Source organism: Bremia lactucae, linkage group LG8 (assembly GCF_004359215.1).
Source record: "Bremia lactucae strain SF5 linkage group LG8, whole genome shotgun sequence".
Lineage (NCBI taxonomy): Eukaryota > Oomycota > Peronosporomycetes > Peronosporales > Peronosporaceae > Bremia > Bremia lactucae.
The window spans coordinates 1,074,887-1,097,474 of NC_090617.1; the positions used below are offsets into that span (position 1 = coordinate 1,074,887).

Genomic DNA, 22,588 nt, shown 5'->3' on the forward strand with positions numbered 1-22,588 from the left:
CGTTGCACTCCTGGCTAACGCACCCCTTCCAACCGCACCAGGCTCTTGGCACTGTGCCGGTTTATGCGACGCATGACTTCTTGTCAGCTCGCCGTCTACTGCCACAGGCTCTCGGCTCTGTGCAGGACATTCGGACGCATGACTACTTGTCATCGTCCTATTCACTACCTCAGTCTCCACGAGCTGGGTAGGAATTGGTGACGTTTGACATCCCGTCAACGCACCCTCAACTGTGTTCGACACGACATCAGTTGCATAGGCCTCTCGCAGGAGCACATCCTTTCCGGTGTCCTGCGTAGAGTTCGCAACTGTGCGTGTACGCCAGTCTATCCATGGTTGGTACTTTGCCAACCATGGCATGCCTAGGATGAGGTCATACGGACTCTCCATACCTAGCACTGTGAACTTCTCTTTACAAGAGAAGTCACTAAAGCTGAAGGCGGGTTCTACCTGAACTCCCTCAGACTTAACGAGCGCGCCGTAGGAAGCGGTTTAACCAGCTTCTCTTGTGTGCAGTGAGGTAGTTGTGGTGGGCGCGTTAGCGGCCTCACCCAACGCACTAACTACTTTAGTTAAGTGTCGTCACGGGAGCGGTAATACGGCTCCTCGTGCACACTTACCAAGTAGGAAGTTGTTTTCAGACTATTTTTTATTTAATCGTATTAAATATAAATACCTGTTTCTACCAAGCAAAATGTCATATCTATAGATAACACTTAATATGTATTGCGAGCGTATCTTTCTAGATACCTATACACAAGGGTTGGTCACAAATGTGAACTACCCCCGAGTGCTAAGTCGAATTACTTTACTTATGTAATTGACCATCCCCTTAAGTACACCAAGTGTACTTAACGGGGACTGTGTAAATTAGGGCAACTTTAGCCCGTTACACTAGCGCTGTGAGAAATTTTTGAGCACTTTTATTGTGCATCTGTTTTCTGGTCCTTCGTCAAGCTCGAAATGTATTGCGAAGTATTCAGAAAGGTATTTCTACAAATTAAATCAAATTGAGTTGGATACATGCTGTGAACAGCCAATATGTACCCAACACAATTTTAATCGCGTACGATAGAAAGGCAAATTGCAAATATTACTAATAGACATCAAGTACTTTGGCATGAGTATCTGGCTTACGTTGCAGTAGCCATTTGCACAAAATAGAGCCGGAAGTTGGAGGCAGGCGAACCTTGCGGCAAAACGAGACCTTTGGCCCGCAGCCTCCGTAAAGTAAACTGAAAAAGAAAACCCAGCGATGGGTGCCACCCTGTGGCTTCAGAGGCAACACTTGAGCAATATCCGTAGCTTTCGAGGCAGTAGCTGCTTCGACATGCCTCTTATGAATCTGCGTTACAGTCAGAAGTCTCTTGGACTCTTCAGTTGCTTTAATGCCTCTATTTGAAATGCGATCAGATCGTACCATCCCTTTTTTTCTCTATGATGTCGTAAAACCTCTTTCCGGATCAGCTATGTATCCAAACGTGCACTAGACACCAGTAGCAGTTATACGTTTCGAGTCGCAACTCCGTGGCGAGAGCGAGTTTGTGCTTAACTCCATTAATTCAAACTTCCTTCACTTGTCAATTTTTTCGATAACCACCAAATACGATCCCAACTATATAATTCCTTCATCAAGTACCTACTCACAGCTGTAGCGTTAATTATAGCTTCAAAACACTAAGAGTATAGCTTCGAATGCTCTTTTCGGTGTTTTTTTTTCTCGTGGCGACGTGCGTCAAGTCTTCGTACGGCCACAGCGTAGCGGTGTCAACGCGTGATCCGGAGAACATTGCGTTGCAATTGCACGAGTATGCTTCGATTCCAGAGACCATCGAAACCATACGCAGGCTTCGCGGAGCTCTAGCCCATGACGCGACGGCCTATGATGAACGCATGTTCTTTGAAAATGCGGCGAACAAGATGTATGCGATCGCGCAGAAGACTCGTTTATCTGCTGCTGCCGTGAAGAAACTCATTCCCGAGTCGCAAGAAAAGAAACTTTTATCGTACTATCTCACAAAGATGAAAGGTTTTATCAAGGATCGTGAAGTCTTGTACTCCATCACTTCATCGTACGATGAGTTGGCTCTGCTCGGCGTCACTCCTGATTTATATAGGACGAGATTGCTCTCTGTAGAATCACCAGAAGTTGCGGCCGCTCGTGCTATTGAGTATGAAGAGTACATTAAAAACATTTGTTTTGTGTCATCAGAAAAGAATCCATGCAAGACCGTTACTGAACTTGTCGAGAGTAATAAATTCGACAAGATCAAGGAGTTAATGGAGAAACATTCGATCGCGGAGCTATTGATCGGAGCGTTAACTAATTTGAACAAGGTTAATCATCTCGACAAGTTGACAACCAGGATTCAGCTCAAGTACGTGCTTGAGAACACTCCAGAGCTGGGTCCGTTACTATCTAGGGACGTTAATGAATTGTTAAAGGACCCCAGTGTGAGTAAGATTTTTAGTAGGTTTTTGACTTTCGTCTATGGTATCCCTTCATAACGTAATTCTCATTTAATTTGCGAAATATTTCATTATTATCTATTGACTTGAGAATAACTTGAGAAACCGTGTAAAAGTGTTCTGTTTGTCAATTACTATTCTTGAGATACTTAAAAGTAAGTACTATACTTGAAGCTTAATTCAATCTCGCCAGTTGATGCTAGACGCACGAATGAGTAAATGAGGTACTATCATAGCTTTTTTTAACTATAAAAGTCAGTAGATAAAAAGAGCGCTACGAAGAAACTTGACAAATTTACACAGTTATCCTTTCCCCTAACATAAGCCTTCTTAGTATCGATTTACTAGCCAAGACTATTCAGCTACTTGAATCATTTCTTTGCATTATTTTTTGCTGAGTGTAAGGGGGCAGCCTTCGACTAGTACTGATCAGTACTAGTGGTGCCTCGAAACTTCAAGTAAACAAAGAGTAACGGGGTGTCCGTTACGTAAGTATTATTACATATAACAGGAATAATAAATATTATTTCGCATGAGAGGAAAGAAATATAGAAGTGCAAAATTATTTTCCTTATTGATTTTGACTTAAATAGTTCCAATAATACCAAATTTGATATTATTGATGCAATAAGACATTAGCTGTAACGGTGCATCGTTACATGAAATTAACACTTAAGGGTTGATATGTAATATATTATCTAAAAGGTAGAAACGTTTGGAGAATATTACTTTGCATAGTAATGTTCGGAAAGCTTATCGATTGGTAGATATAGGCCATAATATCTACTTGCTCCGCGGTCCAGTCAGCGCTGGACGCGCGCGAAGAAAGAGACAGATTAGAATTTATTTCATGTTTTGCATTTGTATTTAATTAAGTTAGTATTAAATAAATCGAAACAGAAGAACTCAATTATATGGTTACAGTTTACTTTAGCCTTTTTAAAGCAAGTGTTTTAAAAGTGAGTCTTCCTCTGCACGTACTAGTTATGAAGACGGATGGTGCTTTCAAGCTTCTCAAAAAGTTATCACGCAGTGTATGAAAGGTTTACTCATTGGAGTGACCTTGAATGGAGAGCGATCGAACGAATGAGTTTGGTTGTAGGCGGGCTAGCCGTTGGTGCTATGCTGTTCACTCTGAACACAGATGAACGGCATGCGGCCATAGCCGAGTTCATTAAACACGAACTCGACGGGGCCCAAGAAAAAGTAGCCTTGCTTCGCCACCAACGCTCTCAATACTCAGATGTGTTGAGACTGCTGTCTCAACAGCTCTAGCAGTATCCTTAACAGTTAGAGCTGCTGCAACAGCAGCATTTATATGCTGCTAGTGGGCCGAAGCTTCCACGTCGACCCGAATGCTTAAGATCGAAATATTTAAGCTTAATGTAGTCGTAGACACCTCTCTTTTAAGATGGTTTGTCGTGTCAAAACGACGCCATAGAAGCTCGCCGTATCAGTGATGATGCGACGAAAGTTAAATTCGCATATCCAACATAGCTGGACGTGCCAAATCTTGCGCCTAAGCTTCGCGACCTATTAATTTTTGGGTCGTTTAAGGTCTTTAAGATCCGGCACAGACAAACATTTGAACCGCAACGTGCTAAAGTCCGGGCTCGAGTCAAGATCCTGAATTTGAAGCAGGGCAAGCATGACCTTCATGATTATGCCCAACATACACGATACCTGGTCTGTTGTATCATTTTTAATAAATTGATGAACAAACACAATTACTGTGTTTATTAAAGGTCTTGCAGACGCTCCTGTTAAGATCCACCTGTACTGACTAGAATTCGAGTCGCTAGACCAAGCGATCTCTATAGCGGAAAAGGAAGACTCCACTTTCAAATAGGCTTTTGTCCATTTGGTGCCTATCGTCCACCGAGACGTCAAAAACGGAGGTTTAGAAACCATGGTCCTCTCGTATGTAGAGAGCAAGAAATCTCGCTCTTTAAGTTTCAAGCGATTACAAAAATATAATCGTTGTCAAAAGATGGGCCACTACCCTATAAGTGTAGAGCCTCACGGCCAGTGCCTACAAACACTGAGCGAAAAGACAAACCTCTCGCTAGCAACAGCGGGGGACGCGGATCCGACGCTGTTGCGAAACCGCAACGGCGAGGCGGATTTTAAAAAAACGGTCGGGGTCAATAGGTGCGAAGCGCTCTACTGATCCAGGAACTCCAAATGAATTTGCTGGCCTTTTAATGAAAGTTGCTTCTCACACACAAACATTGTGTGTAACGGCACCAAGGGATTTGGTTAAACTCATCAATCTGAAAATAAATTGTCAAATAAATTGCCGCTCAAGACCCTACTCTATCGTGGGGCGTCGAACAATTTCATTCAACGCCAATCGCTAGAAGATCGCAGGCTCAATTCGCTACGTGCGATACCCCTCTAACTAGGGTGACAGTGTGCTAGCAACAGGCGCACCCGTAACATTTAAGAAACGTTAGTTAGTATTAAATACACTTCTAATGGTACTCAGTACGATGATAATTTCATCGTACTAGATTTGGATGACAAATTTGATGCCATCCTTGGATTAATATGGCTCAGAAAAAAGATCCATGTATAAATTGGCAGCATCAAGCCGTGATGATGCCTGCCTCTTGTTCATCATATGGCTAGCTGATGAACGTCATAATGCGTCCACGAGCGTGTGGTATCATACGAGTGAGTATGATGGACCCATTTTTTGGTTCGGTCGTTAGCACGACTGCACATGACGTCAGTGTGAATACCCAACACATTGTGGAGTTAAATCCCGACTGCTGAGCACAAACACAGACAGCGTCGAAGTTTGACCACTCAAATAAGTTGAGTTGTACGAAAAATGATGCTAAATTAAAAGCAACATAAAAAAGAAAGTTTAGAACGCCAGTCTATAAGAGACAGTGCAAAAGTCCTAGGTCGACTGGAGAGTCGAATGTAGAGACTCTAGCTGTGGTAGCGCAACCACAGCAAGAGGCAGTTGGGGAGGATGCCCCTCAAATAAATTATGTGGGAATAAGTCCCCGGAAACCTGTGGTCAAAGGTTCCCACTTACCTTTGGAAATAAGTTCCAAAGAAGAAACTGAGACAATCAATGTCTTAGTAAACAATAGATCAAGTGTAGGCGCTTATGCACTTGATCTACTAGCGCCTCCGAAAATTAACTTCGGAGATAACTCAATTGCCAAAGCTAGAACCGAAACGGTTCTTGCGTGATCTGCATAGTGGCAAAGTCAAGCAGATCAGCGTACTTATCAGAGATGACAAATATGTGACCGATTTTCGGTTGGCGATAATATTTCCCATGAACGAATAGATTCTCAGTAGATCAAAGATGGACGAAAGTCTCCTCGATGTGAAGACTCGGATTGAACGTTTACGCCCCAATCCTGGGATTCCTTGAAGAAAAACCTTTATATAAGGATTTAAAAGAATTCAAGGTTGTCTTCCCTGAATCAGTACGGTGCGAGTCGCCTAAGGACAATGGCACTCGGCACGAATTTGACCTAATCCCAGGTTCGAAATACTGTGTCATGAAGCAATGGCCATGACTAGTGACCAAGTAAAAGCGATCGACAAATTCTTTGCCGAACGCTTAGCAGCGGGCCATATGAGGGAATCAACTTTCACATAGCTCTCGGACATTCTGTGTGCGTAAAACAACAGGAGGATGGCGGATAGTGCATACAATAAGCTGAACGCTTACTGTACCGTACTTAACGCCGATACCACGAAAAGAAGTAATTATGATGGTATGTCAAAGAGTACTATTATTTTGTCAATGGATCTGATGGCTGGATTCTATCAGATCCTTATGCATAAAACATGATATCCCGTTTACAGCAGTAAGCACCCAAAGCGGTATGCTATGGGAGTGGCAAGTCATGCCATAGGGACTTAAAAGCTCCTGTGAATGTGTATCCAATCTGTTAGGTTCGGTGTGTGTAACCAATCTGTTAATCTCGGTGCGGGATTTTGCACCGAGTTATTTTTTTTGATGACGTCCTCGTTCATAGCAGAGCCATAAACGAAAAGTCGGATGTTGAATTACATCTTACCCACGTCCGAAAGGTTCTTAGACTTATGCTTAAGCACAAGCTGTATGCAAATCTCAAGAAGTGTATAATCAATGCAAGCGAAATACCGCTCCTTGGGTGCATCGTAGGTAAACACGGTGTACGCCCCGATCCAGAAAAGATCAAGGAGACACCGATTGGCCTGTGCCAGTCAATGCAAAGGGACTTGGAAAGATTCTCGGTTTAGCGGCGTAGCTGCACAATACTCACGCACTTATGCCGAAATGACAGTACATCTTTCTTCTCTGTTCAAGAAAATGTAAAGTGGTCATGGAACACGGATTGGTAGCGTTCCTTTGAGGGTATCTAGCAAAGCTTAATGCAATCGTCAATCCTGGCGATTGCTGACCAATACCAATCTTTTCATGTGGGTAGTGGCGCCAGCGATTTTGCAATCGGCTGTGCGTTAATGCAATATGACACAGACGGCGCAGAGCGCGTCGTCTATAATCAATCGCGTCAGCTTCAACCAGCTGAAAGCAACTATTCGTGCATGAAAAGGAACTACTTGCCATGAAAATGCAGTGGCTAAGTTATGGTTTTAGAACGTCTGTATGCACGGACCAGCGTAATTACTCACGGCCGTAATCAGTCCACGCCTATCGCAAAGAATGGTGAGATGGTTGTCTTTCTTCGCGGGGTTTAACTTCTTCGTGGATTAAAAATCAGGTCGTCGCTGGTGCCCTTTCGCGCAGGCCAGATTTTGAGCCGGCTGCGCAAATCAACAGTGAGCATTAGGCCACTGTTGCAACAATAATTGCTGCGTCGTCAACATTACTCGTCGACATAAGAAGGGCTTATCAAGAAGATAAGGCCTTTAACGGGTTGATGGATCACCCTGGAAATCTATCCCAACAAACCTTAAAAGGATTGTCGAAATTGTATTGATCCTCAACAGATTGATATGCAACACGCAATGGGTTATTTTATTCTTAGACATTGCTGGCAAAACACCTCGTGTCGTCATCCCCACCCATAATGATCTGCGATTGCGCATCATGTATGAGTACCACGATGCACCAAGAAGTGGTCATCGCGGACGTGAGAAAACTTAGCTCACGATAAGTCGCGACTTCTACTGACCACGCCAGTATGAGTTCGTCCGCAAGTACATACGTGCTTGCGAAGTTTGTCAACGAGTAAGTACAGCCCCCCTCGTGCCCCGTTACAAACTCTGCTTGTTCCGGCAGAGCGTTGGCAGTCTGTATCTATGGACTTCGTCTTCGGATTTCCCGACGACGATCACAAGAATAATGGTATTCTTGTTCTTCTTAATCAAGATGGTTCATCATGCTGCAGTACCGGAGTCGATCACAACCAAAGGCTGTGCTGCTGTCTTTGTTAATACGATATTTCGACTCCTGGGTTAACCCGTGAACTTGTCTCCGATCAAGACCCTAGATTCACGGCAGAGATTTGGCAATCTGTGGTCAATTCACTCGAAACACAGTTGAATATGTCAAATTCTGACCATCCTGAAATGAATGGTTAAACAGAGCGTGCAAATCATATTCTCGAAGAGATACTTCGCGGATACGTCCATTCATTTACGAGTTGGAGCGATTTCTTGCCGATGGTGGAATTCACCACCAATTCAGTGCATGCTCCTACAAGTCATACAGCATTTTCGTGAATGGCTTACGTCACACCGTGTACGAACTCTGTTTGAGAGTGACTCTTATTCAAGGGGGGAGGAACTCTCTCGAGCAAAGAACGTTTTAGCTCTTGCTCATCACGCATTGACACTCAGTCAATGCGAAGGATACCAATGTTGATTTAATCAATAATAAAGTGGACTCACTCATTAATAACAATAATGCTGTTGCCGACTTTGATAACGATGTTGAAAGACTCAGCATCAGAGACAATATTATTAATGAAGGATGCTCTCAATAATGAAGAATGATAATTTTGCAGTGCGAACCGATCCCATCGCCGTGAAGACAAAAACAAAACCGAGTTAGCAGATGATTTACTGCTGGCTAGAAAAGCAGTGTTCCGTTTCCTACAAAACTCCATCGCTGCTGCGGGGGACCGATAGGAACGGAACTCTGACAAAATGGACAAGCAAACGTTCTTTCATTTAATGTTAATGATCTAGTTCTAATGTGTACGGTAAACCTATCAAACATTTAACGCCGATTGTGGGAGTAAGAAATTACTGCCCAGGTAAAATCGGCTCGTTTCAAGTACTGCACTGCCAAGGCAATGCGGACACGATTGAGCTGTCTCGTAGGATGCGTACGCATTCTACGTTTGTGCTGGGCATCTCTGCCCGTTCCATTAGTACGAGGTTTGTTCCGATCCCGTATTACACTGGAATGGTCTAGGGAATCCGCCAAAGCCTGCTGGTGTCGAGAAAAAGCCTTTTGATCTCGGGACATAGTCTGATTCTCATAAATCAGACGATCCACTCTTTTCTCCAAGGAAGAGCTCTTCTAGCGAGCTGTCACCAGCTCGATTGAAAGGACTGATCTGTCATTTTTTTTGCTAGTTAAGCAGTCGCAGCTTGCATACAATCTCTAACCGGTCACGAGAACTTTATCTACCGTCAACGCTACTTCGCGGCGACGGGATCGCTCGTAGTCAATGTACTTCCTCAAATAGTAAAGGGTGTGATTTAAATAACGATGTTAAATCGGGTTTGTCAAACGATACGATCCCGATTTTTCCTCCTCCTCCACATCCGTTGACGGATTCGAGTGGTGAGATGCGTTTTCTTATTGAATTTCTCTCGAACCACCGTAAGGTAGAGGGAGTTTAAAAGAGTTATATCGTCGTTGGCGAGAGTATACACCCTCGCATTATAGTTGGGAGCCTCGTTCTTAATTGATGATTAACGTTTCGGGTCTCGTCGGACAGTGTCACGAGACCTATCCTCCTAAGCAGAGCGGTTTCACCGCTCGTAAAAGGATTCGAGATTCTTAATTTCTACACACATCTCACAAGAGATGAACGTCCTACAATGAGGATCGTTAAGGGAGTATGCCTTTTTAGGGCGATGACCTGCGCCCTTTTAACAGCATAAACATGAGTCCACCGTGAGAAGCAAGGTATCCCTGCCTCTAGACAAACGGTGCAGCTTGTAGCGTGCACCACTACGGTGTATTTCTCGAACCGTTCGCGAAAAGCATTTAACTTGTCTAGCCAGACCCCACGGCCTTAGTTTTGCACATTCTGTACATAGGCTGTCCAAGCTTACACAAGGTTGACATCCTCTCCCCACCCGTTTACAAGTGTTCCACCGATGCCGGAAAAAGGCATCGATGAAGAATTCCGTTTCATCCGCACCAGACTTGTGAAGTGTGGATGAGCCGAATAATGAAATATCATATTGATCGTTGGTCATACCAGACCAACGAATTAGGTTTCCCTTAGAGGACAACCAAGGCCTCCTTCAGGAGCGAACCGCAATCACTTCGTTCCTAGCGACGTACACTAACGTCACCCGAGTGATCATCGCCCATGGAGTCACTCTCCACCGAAGAGGTTCGACTAGTCAAACAACCTCTTCATAACCTCATTAATAGTCACGTTAGAACCTAAAGGTTTATCGGACTTGGCCCCGGGTGATCCGGCGGCCTTCACAGTCGCCACTTAGTTGGGCGGTGGCGGTGATTTAAACCAGCCACCTACAATTGGTGCAACAGGTGACTTGTCAACGTCACCTGCAATGGCAGTAGCAGATGACATATTCCAGTCACCTCCACTGGGAGTAAGAAGTAACGTATTCCCTACAGTAGACGCATTAGCATCTACGGAAACATTTGCCTTAGTGACAGCTACACTGATCCGTGCAGCTGCCAGCTAAGCGGCCACACGGGCGACTCACACGGACTTATTAGTCGTCATGCGCGAGTGAATTGATTTTTGAACGAAAATGAAGAATGCGATAAAATTAGGATTTTAAAAAGAAACCAATCCTGCAAAATTACAAGGAAATACATACTAGATTTTTTCGGGTATAACGGGGTGTCCCTGTACATAAGATATATTTCCTGAAAGAGTAAAAAATAATATAATGTTGTTCGAAAGGAAATAAGCAAAGAAGTACAAATAATTTTCTTTATTAATTATTTGACTTAATAGTTCCAGTACGACCAAATTTGGTAATATCGATGTAACCATAGGTTACTTCTATTGATTGGTTGATAGAAGTCTAAATCATCCCCACTAATTGTTATAAACCACGATTGTGCGGTGCGCAAGGTGCCATCCTTAGTTATTATTATGGTAATTTTAGTAGTAGATAGAAAATCGTTACGTAGGAAACTAGAATGTATATATACAGACTTACTTTTTCTTTGTTCGAAAGACTTTGCCTATACTTTAAGCTTAAGACTCCTAGCTACCTATTGTTGGCGGGCACAAGTTAATGCGGCCACGGACAGCGAGGAAGCGGTTTGACCGTCTTATCTCAGGTGCAGTGAGGATGTTGGTGGGCGCCAAAGCGACCTCACCCAACGCTTAAAGTAATTTAGTTTAAGTGACGTCACGGGAGCGGAAACCCTCTCCAGGTGCGCACTTGTGAACTAGAAATTAGTTTTCTGACTAATAAATATATAATCATATTACCTATAGAACCTATTTCAACCAATCATAAATGCCAGCTCTGTAGATAAGCACTAATCTGTATTGCGAGCATACTATTCCAAATGTAGCGGAGCTACCTCGCTCCTAAAGTCAGAGGAAGACTTTCAGACTCAGATAGCCACTTAGTTCTATTGAGCTAATGGGTTCAAAACTTAGGGAGTCGTACAAGCTATTAAAGCTTAAGGAATCCTAATTAAAGGGATTCAGGGGTTCGTAGAACCAAGTGGCAACAAGTGCCCAAAAGGATATACCTTAGAAAGGCTCTATTCCTTACAGATCAATGCACAAGTCTTAGGAAGGCACTTAACGCTTTAAGATCGAAAGAGGAACTAAAATTTATTTAACTATTGAAATCGAAAACCTTAACCTAGCTAATTTAATAATAGATTTCGGCCGTCAGTTTTATACCTGGCGGCGACAACATGAATTACCCATAAAAAATGGGATTTTAAGTATTTAACTAGTTTAGAAAAGGATAAAAGCATAAAGTAAATGTACCACAACAACGATTCTCCAACCGATGTGTGCCCCATTACACCCTCCCCAATCAGAGTGTTGACACCGAGTGACAATATTCGCTTCATTTACTCTTTGAGGTTGAAACTTAAACAGCTAACCGTTTGGTTGTGTTTTTCTTTCCTTTGTCACATGACAATCAAGCGTGAGGCACAGACTCTGAGCACCTTCCTCAACGATGAGGGAATGGTGAACTTTGAAAGTCACTCTCAATCAGAGGAGGAGGGAAAAGAGCGTCGTTAACTCACGCCTAAACGAACGTCGGAGAGCCCCGAATCCGTTCCCAGAACGTGGTGCCGCTGATGCCTTGACTGCATTGAGCAGGACACGGGACCATGAGTCCAACATCAATACTAATCCGCTCGATGAAGAGCAAGAGCAAGCAATCCTCATAGAGGAAAGAGCTCGTCGTCGAGCTGCCGAGATAGCGAAAGCTAAAGTTCATAGTGAATATAATTTCACTCCGCCCAGTGCGGAGGAGCGTCTCGGAAGAGATTGCGGGTCACAGCTTGGGCATCTGGATCTCCGGAGATCCGGCAAAGACGCCGGAGGAGATCGCTACTCGCGATGCTCTTCATGAGCGATACCTTACGCCAAAGGTAATGACGCGAAGTCAGTATCTGACGCGTTTACGTGACCAAGCCCGTGGGGCTTCGGTGACCTCCATGAGGAAAATTCTGATCGTAAGGAAAGAAGGAGTGAAAACGAAGTCTAATTTGAGAACTGAGTCTACCGGTCCCGCCACCTTCGTAATATTTGTAATATCGGAGAAACTGCGGTTATGGCTGATGTTCGTTTGAACCGGAAGCTTCGCTTCGATTCGCTAAGCTTAAGGCCAAATGCCAGTTTCGTTCGGCATTTATGCCACAAAACGAAGAAAGGCCTAGCCGATATTTTAGTGCTTCGGTTGACCGTACAACCATGGATCGAAGCCGCACTGAGGCTATAGGTCCACCTGATTTTACATTTAGTGGTACCGCCTGTCTCGGCGCAAGCGCCTTCAAGTCCACGTGGGAAGGGTCCCGATATGGCTTAAGCAAGCCAACATAAGACACTGGGGGTTACTCCAATAAATTTCTAGTCTATCCCTTAACCGCTCGGCCAAGCCGTCTCGCAGCCTTTGTTATTACAACCCATACAAACAAAATTAACGGCTCGGCCAAGCTGTCTCGCGGCCTTTATCACTACAATCTATACAAACAGTTTTAATCGCTAGCATATGGCGAACAATTTAATCCCGTCTTTATTGTCAATACCATCCTTCTATCAACAGCAGCTTATTGTTTAGTCTTCTTATCGAATTCAAATGCATTTATTTCGCCGTGACAACTGCTGCAATGGTTTGATTGACCGCAGTGGCCGACAATCTTTTATAAAGACGAGGACAAGATTTAGATGTGTGTACGCAGCTTGCTGGGAAGGTTTAGTGTATAAGCTAGGGCCTTCTTGGCCACGTCCGTAAATGGTCCAATAAAGCGCGGTCCTCGCAAATGATCTAAATGGTTGTCCATATCCGACCGACCCTGCACGCACGACTATGGACAAAAATGCCATCGAAATAAGTCTGTGCATAGCCTCGATGAGGGCGAAACAGTTGCGTCACTAGACGATTAAATGTTGCCGGGGCATTGGAAAGCCCTTGTTGCAAAATCAGCCACTCCCATAACATGCCGCTTGGGGTGCTAACCGCTGTAAGCGGGATATCGCTAGCTCGCATGAACAGTTGGTAGTAACCATCGAGTAAGTCTAATGCACTGTACATTGTACATCCCACCATATTGTTCGGAAGAACATCCATTCTAGGAGTGGGGGGTTGTGTTGGTATAGTGACAGCATTAAGCTTATTATAAGCATGTACAATGCACCATTTACAATTTGGCTTTTTGACACAAATGTCGGAGGTGAACGAGAAGATTTGCTCTCTCGTACCATTCCAGCCTCGTGTTTAGCACGGATGAAATCATCAATGACGTCACACTGCTCCCTTGGTAAAGGCCATTGTCTTGTGACACAGTATTTGGTTCCCGGAACTAAGTCAATTTCATGACGAACACCTCTATCCGGAGGTAAATGGTGAATTATTACATACCACATCTTGGAATTCCTTATTTAAGAAATAAATGGGATCCGTAGGATCTTTAAGGATCGATGACCCATTTCGCGCACTAGATGCAGCTTTTGTGTCATCCAGGACAGCTTCGTCTTGAAGTGACGATGAATTTAACTCAACCATAGGTCGAATGACCACCATTTCATATAAGTCACCAGCTTTTAAGGCTCGACTGCACTAATCAATAAACATTACGTCATCTCTAAAAGAGCATGTAACGAGAGGATTGCCGCAAGGCTAACTTCCACCTCAATGTTACCGGTTACGCCATTTACAAGCGTATGTACTTGCTCACTTGTATCACTTTGTGAGGGTATACACGCTTCGTGTCCATCCTGTCTTGGAGTGGAGACAATACGCCTCTTAGAGGCCGAGACATTCACTTCCCCGGGTTTTCCAGCCTGTGTTGGTTCTATACAAGACATGGTGTCTAATTTGACATCCGACAAGGAGTTAGGCAACTCAACTTCCTTATACAGCGAACGTTTACGTGTCGCTTCACGTGCATTATAAGAGTTTGACCCAAAATGCCCTGGCGAACCGACAATAGTGTCACTATTGACACTCAGTGTGGTGCCACCACGGCCGACTACACTCGGTGGACTTAAACGTGCCACTCCACGTATCTCAGGGATATTGCACCCTTGAGGTCCTAGCGAACCGCTAACAGTGTCACTACTGACACTCAGAATGATGCCACCTCGGCCGACCATACTCGGTGGACTTAGACGTGCCACGTATCTCAGGGATATTGCACCCTTGATGATTCGGCCTTAGGCCAACAATGCTTTCAGCATTCAATGAATCGTTATTACAACGAGCGTCACTCGACGGGGGACGTGCCGTTCCACTTATTTGTGCTGAGTCGGGCTCAGAATTAATGTTTTTAACATTAGAGTTAATTATCTCAGACATTGCAATATCTAAAACACTGACAGACTCAATGATCCGCGCCAATAGCGCTTGTGTTGCCTAGCAAAGGTGGGTTCATGACTCTCCAAAACTTTGCTAGGAACATTGCGCGTGGCGCCTAAGGTCTTAGACCTCCAACCGATCCATTGCTCATGGTGTTCTAACCAGGCCATACGAAGGATGAGATCATATCTCGAATCCAAATCAAGGACGAGACAGCGTTCCATACTGTCAAAGTCCAGAAACTTTATACCTAATTTCAATGGAACTTTGGGAACAGTGACACGAGTCCCAGTAGCTAAGCGAACAGTGATTGTATCACCTTCATGCGCTCTAAGTGCCTGAACGTATTGTTGACTTCCTTCAAAGGAAAGGGTCCGAGCATAATTGGAAGACGCTCCCGAGTCAATTAAAATTGACCACGGCTTATCAAAGCCCTTAACAGTAACTCAAGCGACTGTCAAGCCAGGCTTGTACTCTCGCCCCGTGTCAATAAGCACCGAGCTAATAGGGGCTACGTTCTGTTTATTCTCACCTTCTAAAGGTTCAACAGAGCCATGGTCTTCCCCAGTAGGGCGTTTCGCACCTACTCGGTATCGACGTTTTCCCGCACCGTACCAGATCTCTCGTATAGGTCAAAGTTGAAGCTCTTTCGAGCTTTACCCGAATTTCGTAGGGGGCAGGCAGACGAAATATTAGAATTATTTTCGAATTTTTCGATTTATCGAAATATCTTCTGAATAATATGTAAAATGGTTCTATTGCTAAATATAAAGTTACTAAATGATTTGATGATATTGATAGCATCAAACCTTATAACGCTATTAAAATTAATATATTTATTCCATAAGACAAAATCTTGGGGATGATATATATATACATATTTAAAGTTATGAATAATGTTTCATGCTTCCGCACGTATAACATCTACGGATGGTCTTATGCTGTTCCAAAGCTTGAGGAGTCTCTTCTCCTTCCTCAACGGGGCTTAAATTCATGAGTATCGCTCTATTAGACAGAACCCATATCTTGAAGAGCTTGTTCGGTAAACAGGCGTGCTAACGCGAGCAAACTTAAAATCGAACTCGGCGCGTAGCGCTATTGCAACTGCCTCTTCGAAAGTAGCAGGATGAGATCGGAATGATTCCGTCCGGGCAACGCCCTCATTAAGACCCCCCATAAAGATTGTTACGACAATTGCTTCTTGCACCGAGTCTTGATGCATTGGTGCATTGAGGGTTCTTAGCTCCTTGACAAAGTCGCCTAGGGTTCGTCCACCCTGTCGAGTCGCTAGGAGCCGCGCTCGCATGCGAAAGGCCTGATCAGGCGGTGCGAATATGCTGATCATTTGCTGTTCTGCGAATCCTATGAGGAAAAAGCGTCGTTTATGGTCATGCTGCACGATAGTGCCCACTCCATAGCTCTGCCTCCGAGTTTGGAAATGGCCATTGCCACCTTTTGCGGTTCTGTTAAGAACAAGGCGGAATCAATGGACATTTTCATCTGCTTAATCCAAAAAGGAAAATTTTCTCCCTCTTTTCCCTCAAATGTCTTTACATTTATAGTTAGAGGGCGAGCCCTCGGCTCTGAGTCAGGTACCGAGATGTACCGGGTTGGCATAGATGCCGCTAAGTAGTCCTGTACCTGACCAATCAGGGAGGCTTCGTACCGAATGAAGGCTTCAAGTCTTGCATGCAGAACCTCTGGACCCCAAAACGATAGTAAATTCCACGTGTTCAAGCCCAAATAAGGTTTTGAGCTTGTCATAAGCGGCGTATTGCACTTCTGACAATTCTGGGACCTCTTCCATTTTCGTGAGTGTTTAGTCTTGCAAAGACTCAAACGTAGATTGACTACGAGTGCTATTAGGTGTAGCGGAGGTACCTCGCTCTTATAGTCAGAGAAAGACTTTCAGACTCAGAGAGTCACTTAGTTCTATTGAACTAATGAAATTAAAAATCAGGGAGTCGTACAAGCTATTATAGCGGATTCAGGGGTTCGTAGAACCAAGTGGCAACTAGCGCCCAAGAGGATATACCTTATCAAGGCTTCTATCTCTTACAGATCAATGCGCAAGCCTTAGAAAGGCACTTAACGCTTTAAGATCAAAAGAAGAACTGCATTTTATTGAATTATTTAAATTGAAAAACCTTACCCTAGCTAATTTATAATAGATTTTGGCCGCCAGATTTATATCTGGCGGCGACCACATTTTGCTATCCATAATAAATGGGTTATAAGTTGCTCACTATTTTAAAATTAGATAAAAGGGTATTTTACTTATAAAGTAAATGTACTACAACAACGGTTCTCCAACCGATGTGTTCCCCATTACACCAAATATCTCGGAACTTGGATGACACTTGCCGTCATCACGGATGACGCTAGGCATCATCCCGCCTAATATGAATGCACCTCTGTGCATCACATACCCAAGGGTGGATCACAATGTGAACCAAGTGGTGGGCCTGATTACTTCACTTAAGTTATTGACCAAGTACAAAAAGTGTACTTAACGTGGATTGTGTAACATAGGGCAACTTAAGCCCGTTACACCAGTAATCTTCCTCACAAATTCGAAGTTTGTGAGAGACGGACAGGTTATTAACAAGAAACGAGGGTTATTCAAAGTGAACGAATTTAATGCTTTATTATATTTGAAATAGCTTTCAATGGCAGCTTTTTTCTATCCAAACGCTTTTTTGTCGTCAGTTCGACTGCGTTTCTTTCTTTTATTCTTCTTATGACTGTGGCGCAGAATCTTGTGTGGATCATGCGAATAATTGCTTCTGTAGCTATCGTCGCTTGCAATAGATTCGCCGTCACCATCGCCCTTAAATTTCCGCCTCCTCTTTCTACTGGATGTTGAGTGTTTGTGTTTCTTTCTCTTATGACGCTCTATTTCTAAGTCACTATCCGAATCATTGATCGCAGCGAGTGCTTGTGAATTTAGTCCGCTACTTGTTGCGGCCGATGTTTTCGATTTCAAGCTTGATTTGTGGCTTTTACGCAACGACTTGCCGCGCGACAGATCCAGCTGCTTGCGAAAATCCTTGGCGTGCTGCCTGGTCGGGTCTTTCTCAGCCTCAGCCTGAAGTTTCTGAAGCTTGGAACCCACAAGCTGGTCGTATAGCTTTTTTAGCGTTGACTCGGCATTCGCAGTTTTCACCATCGATCGCCCATTGTCCTGTTGCTTGTGGCGCCTGCATGTACCTGTGAAGCAGTGAGGACACGTTGACATTATTTTCTCTTCTTTTGAGTATGCTACATAATCCATAACTTCAGCACGAGCTCTGCAAGCGTTAATTGGTGAAAAAGGCGTCTTCAACAATATGAAGCCAATTAGAAAAAGTATTGCTGAAAAAAACCATGCGCAAAAGCCTCCAACTCATGAAGTAGATGAGCGCACGTAGTGTCAACGCTGCCTATTAGCGAGCATTTGAAAAAACAATACTCGATATCTGTCCTCTGTCAAGGCTTTGCGGGGAGCAATTAAGACTGACACGAAAAATCGTTTCGTGGTGCTGAGGTGGAATTCGTACATGAAAACCGCGCAAATGCGATTCAACGCGTCCACCGCAGGTGGCACTTACATTCTACAATTGCAAACATGTTGGAGCCCGCTCTTGCGCAAGACTCGAGTCTCAACAATCCAGCCGAGTGATTCCAATTTAAATGAAATTTACATGGCATCCAATCTTTTCACTAATCAGAACTAAGATGGTGGGTGTTGGACACGGTATTGTTAATTGGTAATCTTAAGTGCGCAATCGAACTTAAACATCCGATTTTTATTGAGAGCTACCAATAGTCTTTTGTCAATGACAACCCACCCGTCTTCCTCCAATAATAAGCAAGTTTGAGTATACTTTTTGTACAACTCCACGATGTCGCCCCGCCCGTTGTCTGGTGTTTCACTCAAGCTTTGTCATTGTCTAATTTGCAAAGTCTAATGAGCAAGCTTGACCGCGCTGTTTACGACCAGTACATGACCCTGGAGGTCCCCGACAGCGTCACGCTCGCCGAGTATGTCTGGATCGGTGGCACGGGTCAGGACCTGCGGTGTAAGACAAAAACCCTCACGACGCCCGTCACGTCGTTGGCTGATCTACCGATCTGGAACTTTGATGGTTCGAGTACAGGCCAGGCGCCTGGCGAGGACTCGGAAGTCCTACTGCGTCCCGTGGCCATCTTCAAAGACCCGTTCCGTCGTGGCCAGCACATTCTAGTACTGTGCGACTGCTTGAAACCCGACATGACACCCATCGCGAACAACACACGGGCAGACGCTGCCCGTGTCATGAAAGCTGCTACAAACGACGAGCCGTGGTTTGGGATTGAGCAAGAGTACACCCTCTTTGAAAAGGATGGCGTGACCCCGTATGGCTGGCCAAAGGGTGGATTCCCAGGCCCGCAGGGTCCGTACTACTGTGGCGCGGGGGCACACTCGGTCTTTGGTCGCGTCATTGTCGATGCGCACTACCGCGCTTCGCTCTACGCAGGCATTAACGTTTCGGGCATCAATGCGGAAGTCATGCCGGGTCAATGGGAGTATCAAGTCGGCCCCTGCACGGGCATTGAATCGGGGGACCACCTATGGATGTCGCGCTATATTTTGTTGCGCGTGTGTGAAGACTTTGGCGTGAATGTGTCGTGGGATCCCAAGCCAATTCCCGGCGACTGGAATGGCGCGGGCTGCCATACAAACTATTCGACCAAGGCCATGCGTGAGGAAGGCGGCATGGGCAAGATCATTGAGGCCATTGAAAAGATGAAGCTCAAGCACAAGGAGCACATTGCAGCGTACGGCGCTGGGAACGAACGCCGTTTGACGGGGCGCCATGAGACTGCAAGCATGGATACATTCTCGTACGGTGTGGCCAACCGCGGTGCATCGATCCGCATTCCGCGCGTTGCCGAGGCCGAAGGCAAAGGATACTTTGAAGACCGTCGTCCTGCGTCGAATATGGACCCGTACGTCGTCACGAGTCGCATCATTAAGACGACGATCTTAAACGAGGCCTAACTCGAAGATGAAATCGCGATGAATTAGCCTATTTTGAAGGTGATTTAGCCGGGATCGTTGTACATGTCGAGGTAATAAAAGGCTTTGTCGAATTTGTTACTGAATTTATGTGGAACTTGGCCATCATTTGAAACTCACGTTATCATTGGCTACTAAAACGCTTGAAATCCATTGGAAATCGTCCAATGGATGACGCTTTCGTGCCATTTCAATTCTATATATAGATATAGATCGTTTTGTAAAAGTTATGGAAAGAGAAGCAACCGCTTACTATTAAATTATATAAGTATTAACGGATTTACTAATAACAGGTATTCGCTGTATCAGACCCTGGTTTAAAGAGTTAGTAATTCTGCCAATTTCATTCGTGGCCCGACAAGTTGGTTAAAATACGTTGTCCAGCCAGACCTCCAAACGTCCTTCGCCTTTTAAACTTGCGCTTTCAATCAATCTCACCATGAATTTTGCTCGGACCGGTCAATTAATGGCAAGTACAACGTAACATGCACTGAAAATAATACCTTATGTAACGGTGTATCCGTTACAATGATAATATTTTCTATATGAGCAATCTTTTTTTTGACAGCTCTTCCCAGATTATCATTATAAAAAATAATAAAATTAAGGAACCGGTATAGGCACACACCCCTTTTGATATAGCCACACACCCTCCCCGTCTATATGTTTTGATTATATAAAAACTACAGTTTAAGAATGAACACTTTTATTATGCCGCTATATCTTAAAATTGACAATCATTCCTTCAGCGTCGTGTTTAGATCCCTTTTGGACTTTGATTCACCCAGTCGCTATATTCCATTTGGGAACCGATGTAGCCACATCCCTTAATATCTACTTCTGTATTTATGAGTGTAGTGTAATGGTAGCAACTTGTTGATAACTAGGATACATTCCTTTATGCAGGACTTCCCAGCTTCAGTAGCTCGGAAGGACTGCAATAGACTTCGCAATATATGCGTACTGTCATGTTGAATAAATAGCAAGATGGCTTTTCAACAAAGAAATTACGAGCGATAGCCGACAAAAATTATAACATAAGACAATTGTGGCTCATGATGGGTACAAAAGAAGCACAAAGATTCGCCTATCTGATGCGCTTCCGCAAAAGTGGGTAGAAGTAAAGTAAAATAAATTCATTCTTAGCTTGACCTCCAAAGACGAACTAACATGCATGCTTAACTTCTTCCTCGTTGCTCGGTTTGCTGCTCTCTTTTTTCGCTCTTTTTATGATTCTCCAATCAATTGCAGGTGCTCTTGGCTTTTTTACCTGTTGAAAACCGTACATTTATCATTGCCAACGAAAATACGGTTTCATGATGTGCAGTCACTAATCTCATGTAGATAATTAGGGTGTGTGGATATAACAGTGTCTTGGGGTGATGCACCAAAGGCCAAAAGGGCGATCTAAAGACTAAAGGAATACCTGTTGATTTTTGGATGCAGTGTAATTACCCATAGAGTGAAAATATTTGACGCCAATATTCAAGACAAACGGGGAGGAAGTGTGGCTATACCAAAAGGTGTATGTGGCTATACTTACGCGAGGTAACTAGAAAGATACGCTCGCAATATATATCAGTGTTATCTACATATCTGACATTTCATGATTGGTATATAAAAAGTTATTTATATTTAAAACGACTATTATAAATTATTTTGAAATCAACTTCCTACTTGGTAAGTGCGCACGAGGAGTCGGATCACCGCTCCCGTGACGACATGTTCACCAGAGCACTGGGTGAGGTTGCTAAGGCGCCCACCACAACTGCCTCACTGCACGCAAGAGAAGCAGGTGCAAACCGCTTTCTCGCTGTGCTATGGTGTGTGTCTAAGTAGAGCGTGGCCGCATTACGACATGCCCGCCTACACTTGGTAGTACTTGAAATCCTTCCCACGACCCGCGTCTCTGCGTGTGTACGTGAGGATGAGCCTCAATATTGATTGGGCTCATTTTCCCCACCTCTCCGAACATCATCGGGAGATGGTAGGGCTTATGGCGCAGGGACTTGGTGAACAAGCCCTGGCCAGGCTCCTGGGTAGTCTACCTGAGCAACATGCTGCTCAGTTGGAGCAGTTTGAGGCATTCGCTCTCGGACAGCGGATAGCCGCGTCCGCGGCACAGAGCCATGCTGCGGTGGAGTCTGTCACTCAGACTCTGGGTGAGCTGAGGCGTGAGCAGGCTCGGAGCGAGGCTCTCAATAGAACTGTTGAGATGCTCTGTGCCCGGCCACATCAGCCGATTTTCATTCGTATGGACCCGCCCAAATTCGATTGAACTGCAGCGCACACGATTGTTCACTAACTGTTAGTCGTGATACAATGCGTTGTCGCGCAGCTCATCGAGGACGATAGCCGAATGGTGTCGTACGCCATGTTACACTTGCACGGTAAGGCCAGAGTGAGCTTACTCGGCGCTTTTGGCTGACGTTAACGCATTCCCTACATGGGCGATCTTTAAGATAAAGATTCGCGCCATGTACCAGCCGCCGAACAACGAAGTTTTTCTTTAGGCGCGCTTCTCTAGAGTGCGACAGGCGAAGCGAAATCTGTAAGAGTATGTGCAGGAGATGCGCTCGCTGTCGGCGTCCATTACCGTAGGTCCGATTCCGGAGCACATTATTGTGCCCACGTTTATGAACGGTCTACGGCATGGTCCATCGCGACAGGCCCTTCTCAGAAAGGTGCCGTCGACGATGGAAGAGGCAATCCAAATTCCCTAAGTTGAGAAGCAATCCTACAACAGCGGCAACAGCTTGGTATAAGCCGTCAGCCGAGAAGGCAGATGCCACTCCCATGAAGCTGGGCAATGCAGAAGTAGTCTGCTCAGGCGCGGCCGTATGATGGCTCGCTGCTAAGCTAGTGTCCCTGCTG

At 44.6% G+C, this 22,588-nt stretch overlaps 3 protein-coding genes across 3 annotated transcripts; 2 read left to right on the forward strand and 1 right to left on the reverse strand.

Moving 5' to 3' along the window:
- Nucleotides 1-1,695: 1,695 nt before the first annotated feature.
- On the forward strand, nucleotides 1,696-2,508 carry CCR75_009425 (uncharacterized protein; the record flags this gene model as incomplete). The annotated part of the gene is made up of 1 exon (XM_067967464.1): nucleotides 1,696-2,508. The coding sequence occupies one exon, from the start codon at nucleotides 1,696-1,698 to the stop codon at nucleotides 2,506-2,508; it is 813 nt and encodes a 270-aa protein (XP_067823521.1).
- A 14,848-nt stretch (nucleotides 2,509-17,356) lies between these two features.
- Nucleotides 17,357-17,947, reverse strand: CCR75_009424 (uncharacterized protein; the record flags this gene model as incomplete). The annotated part of the gene is made up of 1 exon (XM_067967463.1): nucleotides 17,357-17,947. The coding sequence occupies one exon, from the start codon at nucleotides 17,945-17,947 to the stop codon at nucleotides 17,357-17,359; it is 591 nt and encodes a 196-aa protein (XP_067823520.1).
- A 675-nt stretch (nucleotides 17,948-18,622) lies between these two features.
- Nucleotides 18,623-19,841, forward strand: CCR75_009423 (uncharacterized protein; the record flags this gene model as incomplete). Its single annotated transcript, XM_067967462.1, has 1 exon — nucleotides 18,623-19,841. One exon carries the CDS (start codon nucleotides 18,623-18,625, stop codon nucleotides 19,694-19,696), a length of 1,074 nt encoding a protein of 357 aa, XP_067823523.1. The 3' UTR covers nucleotides 19,697-19,841.
- Nucleotides 19,842-22,588: the final 2,747 nt, after the last annotated feature.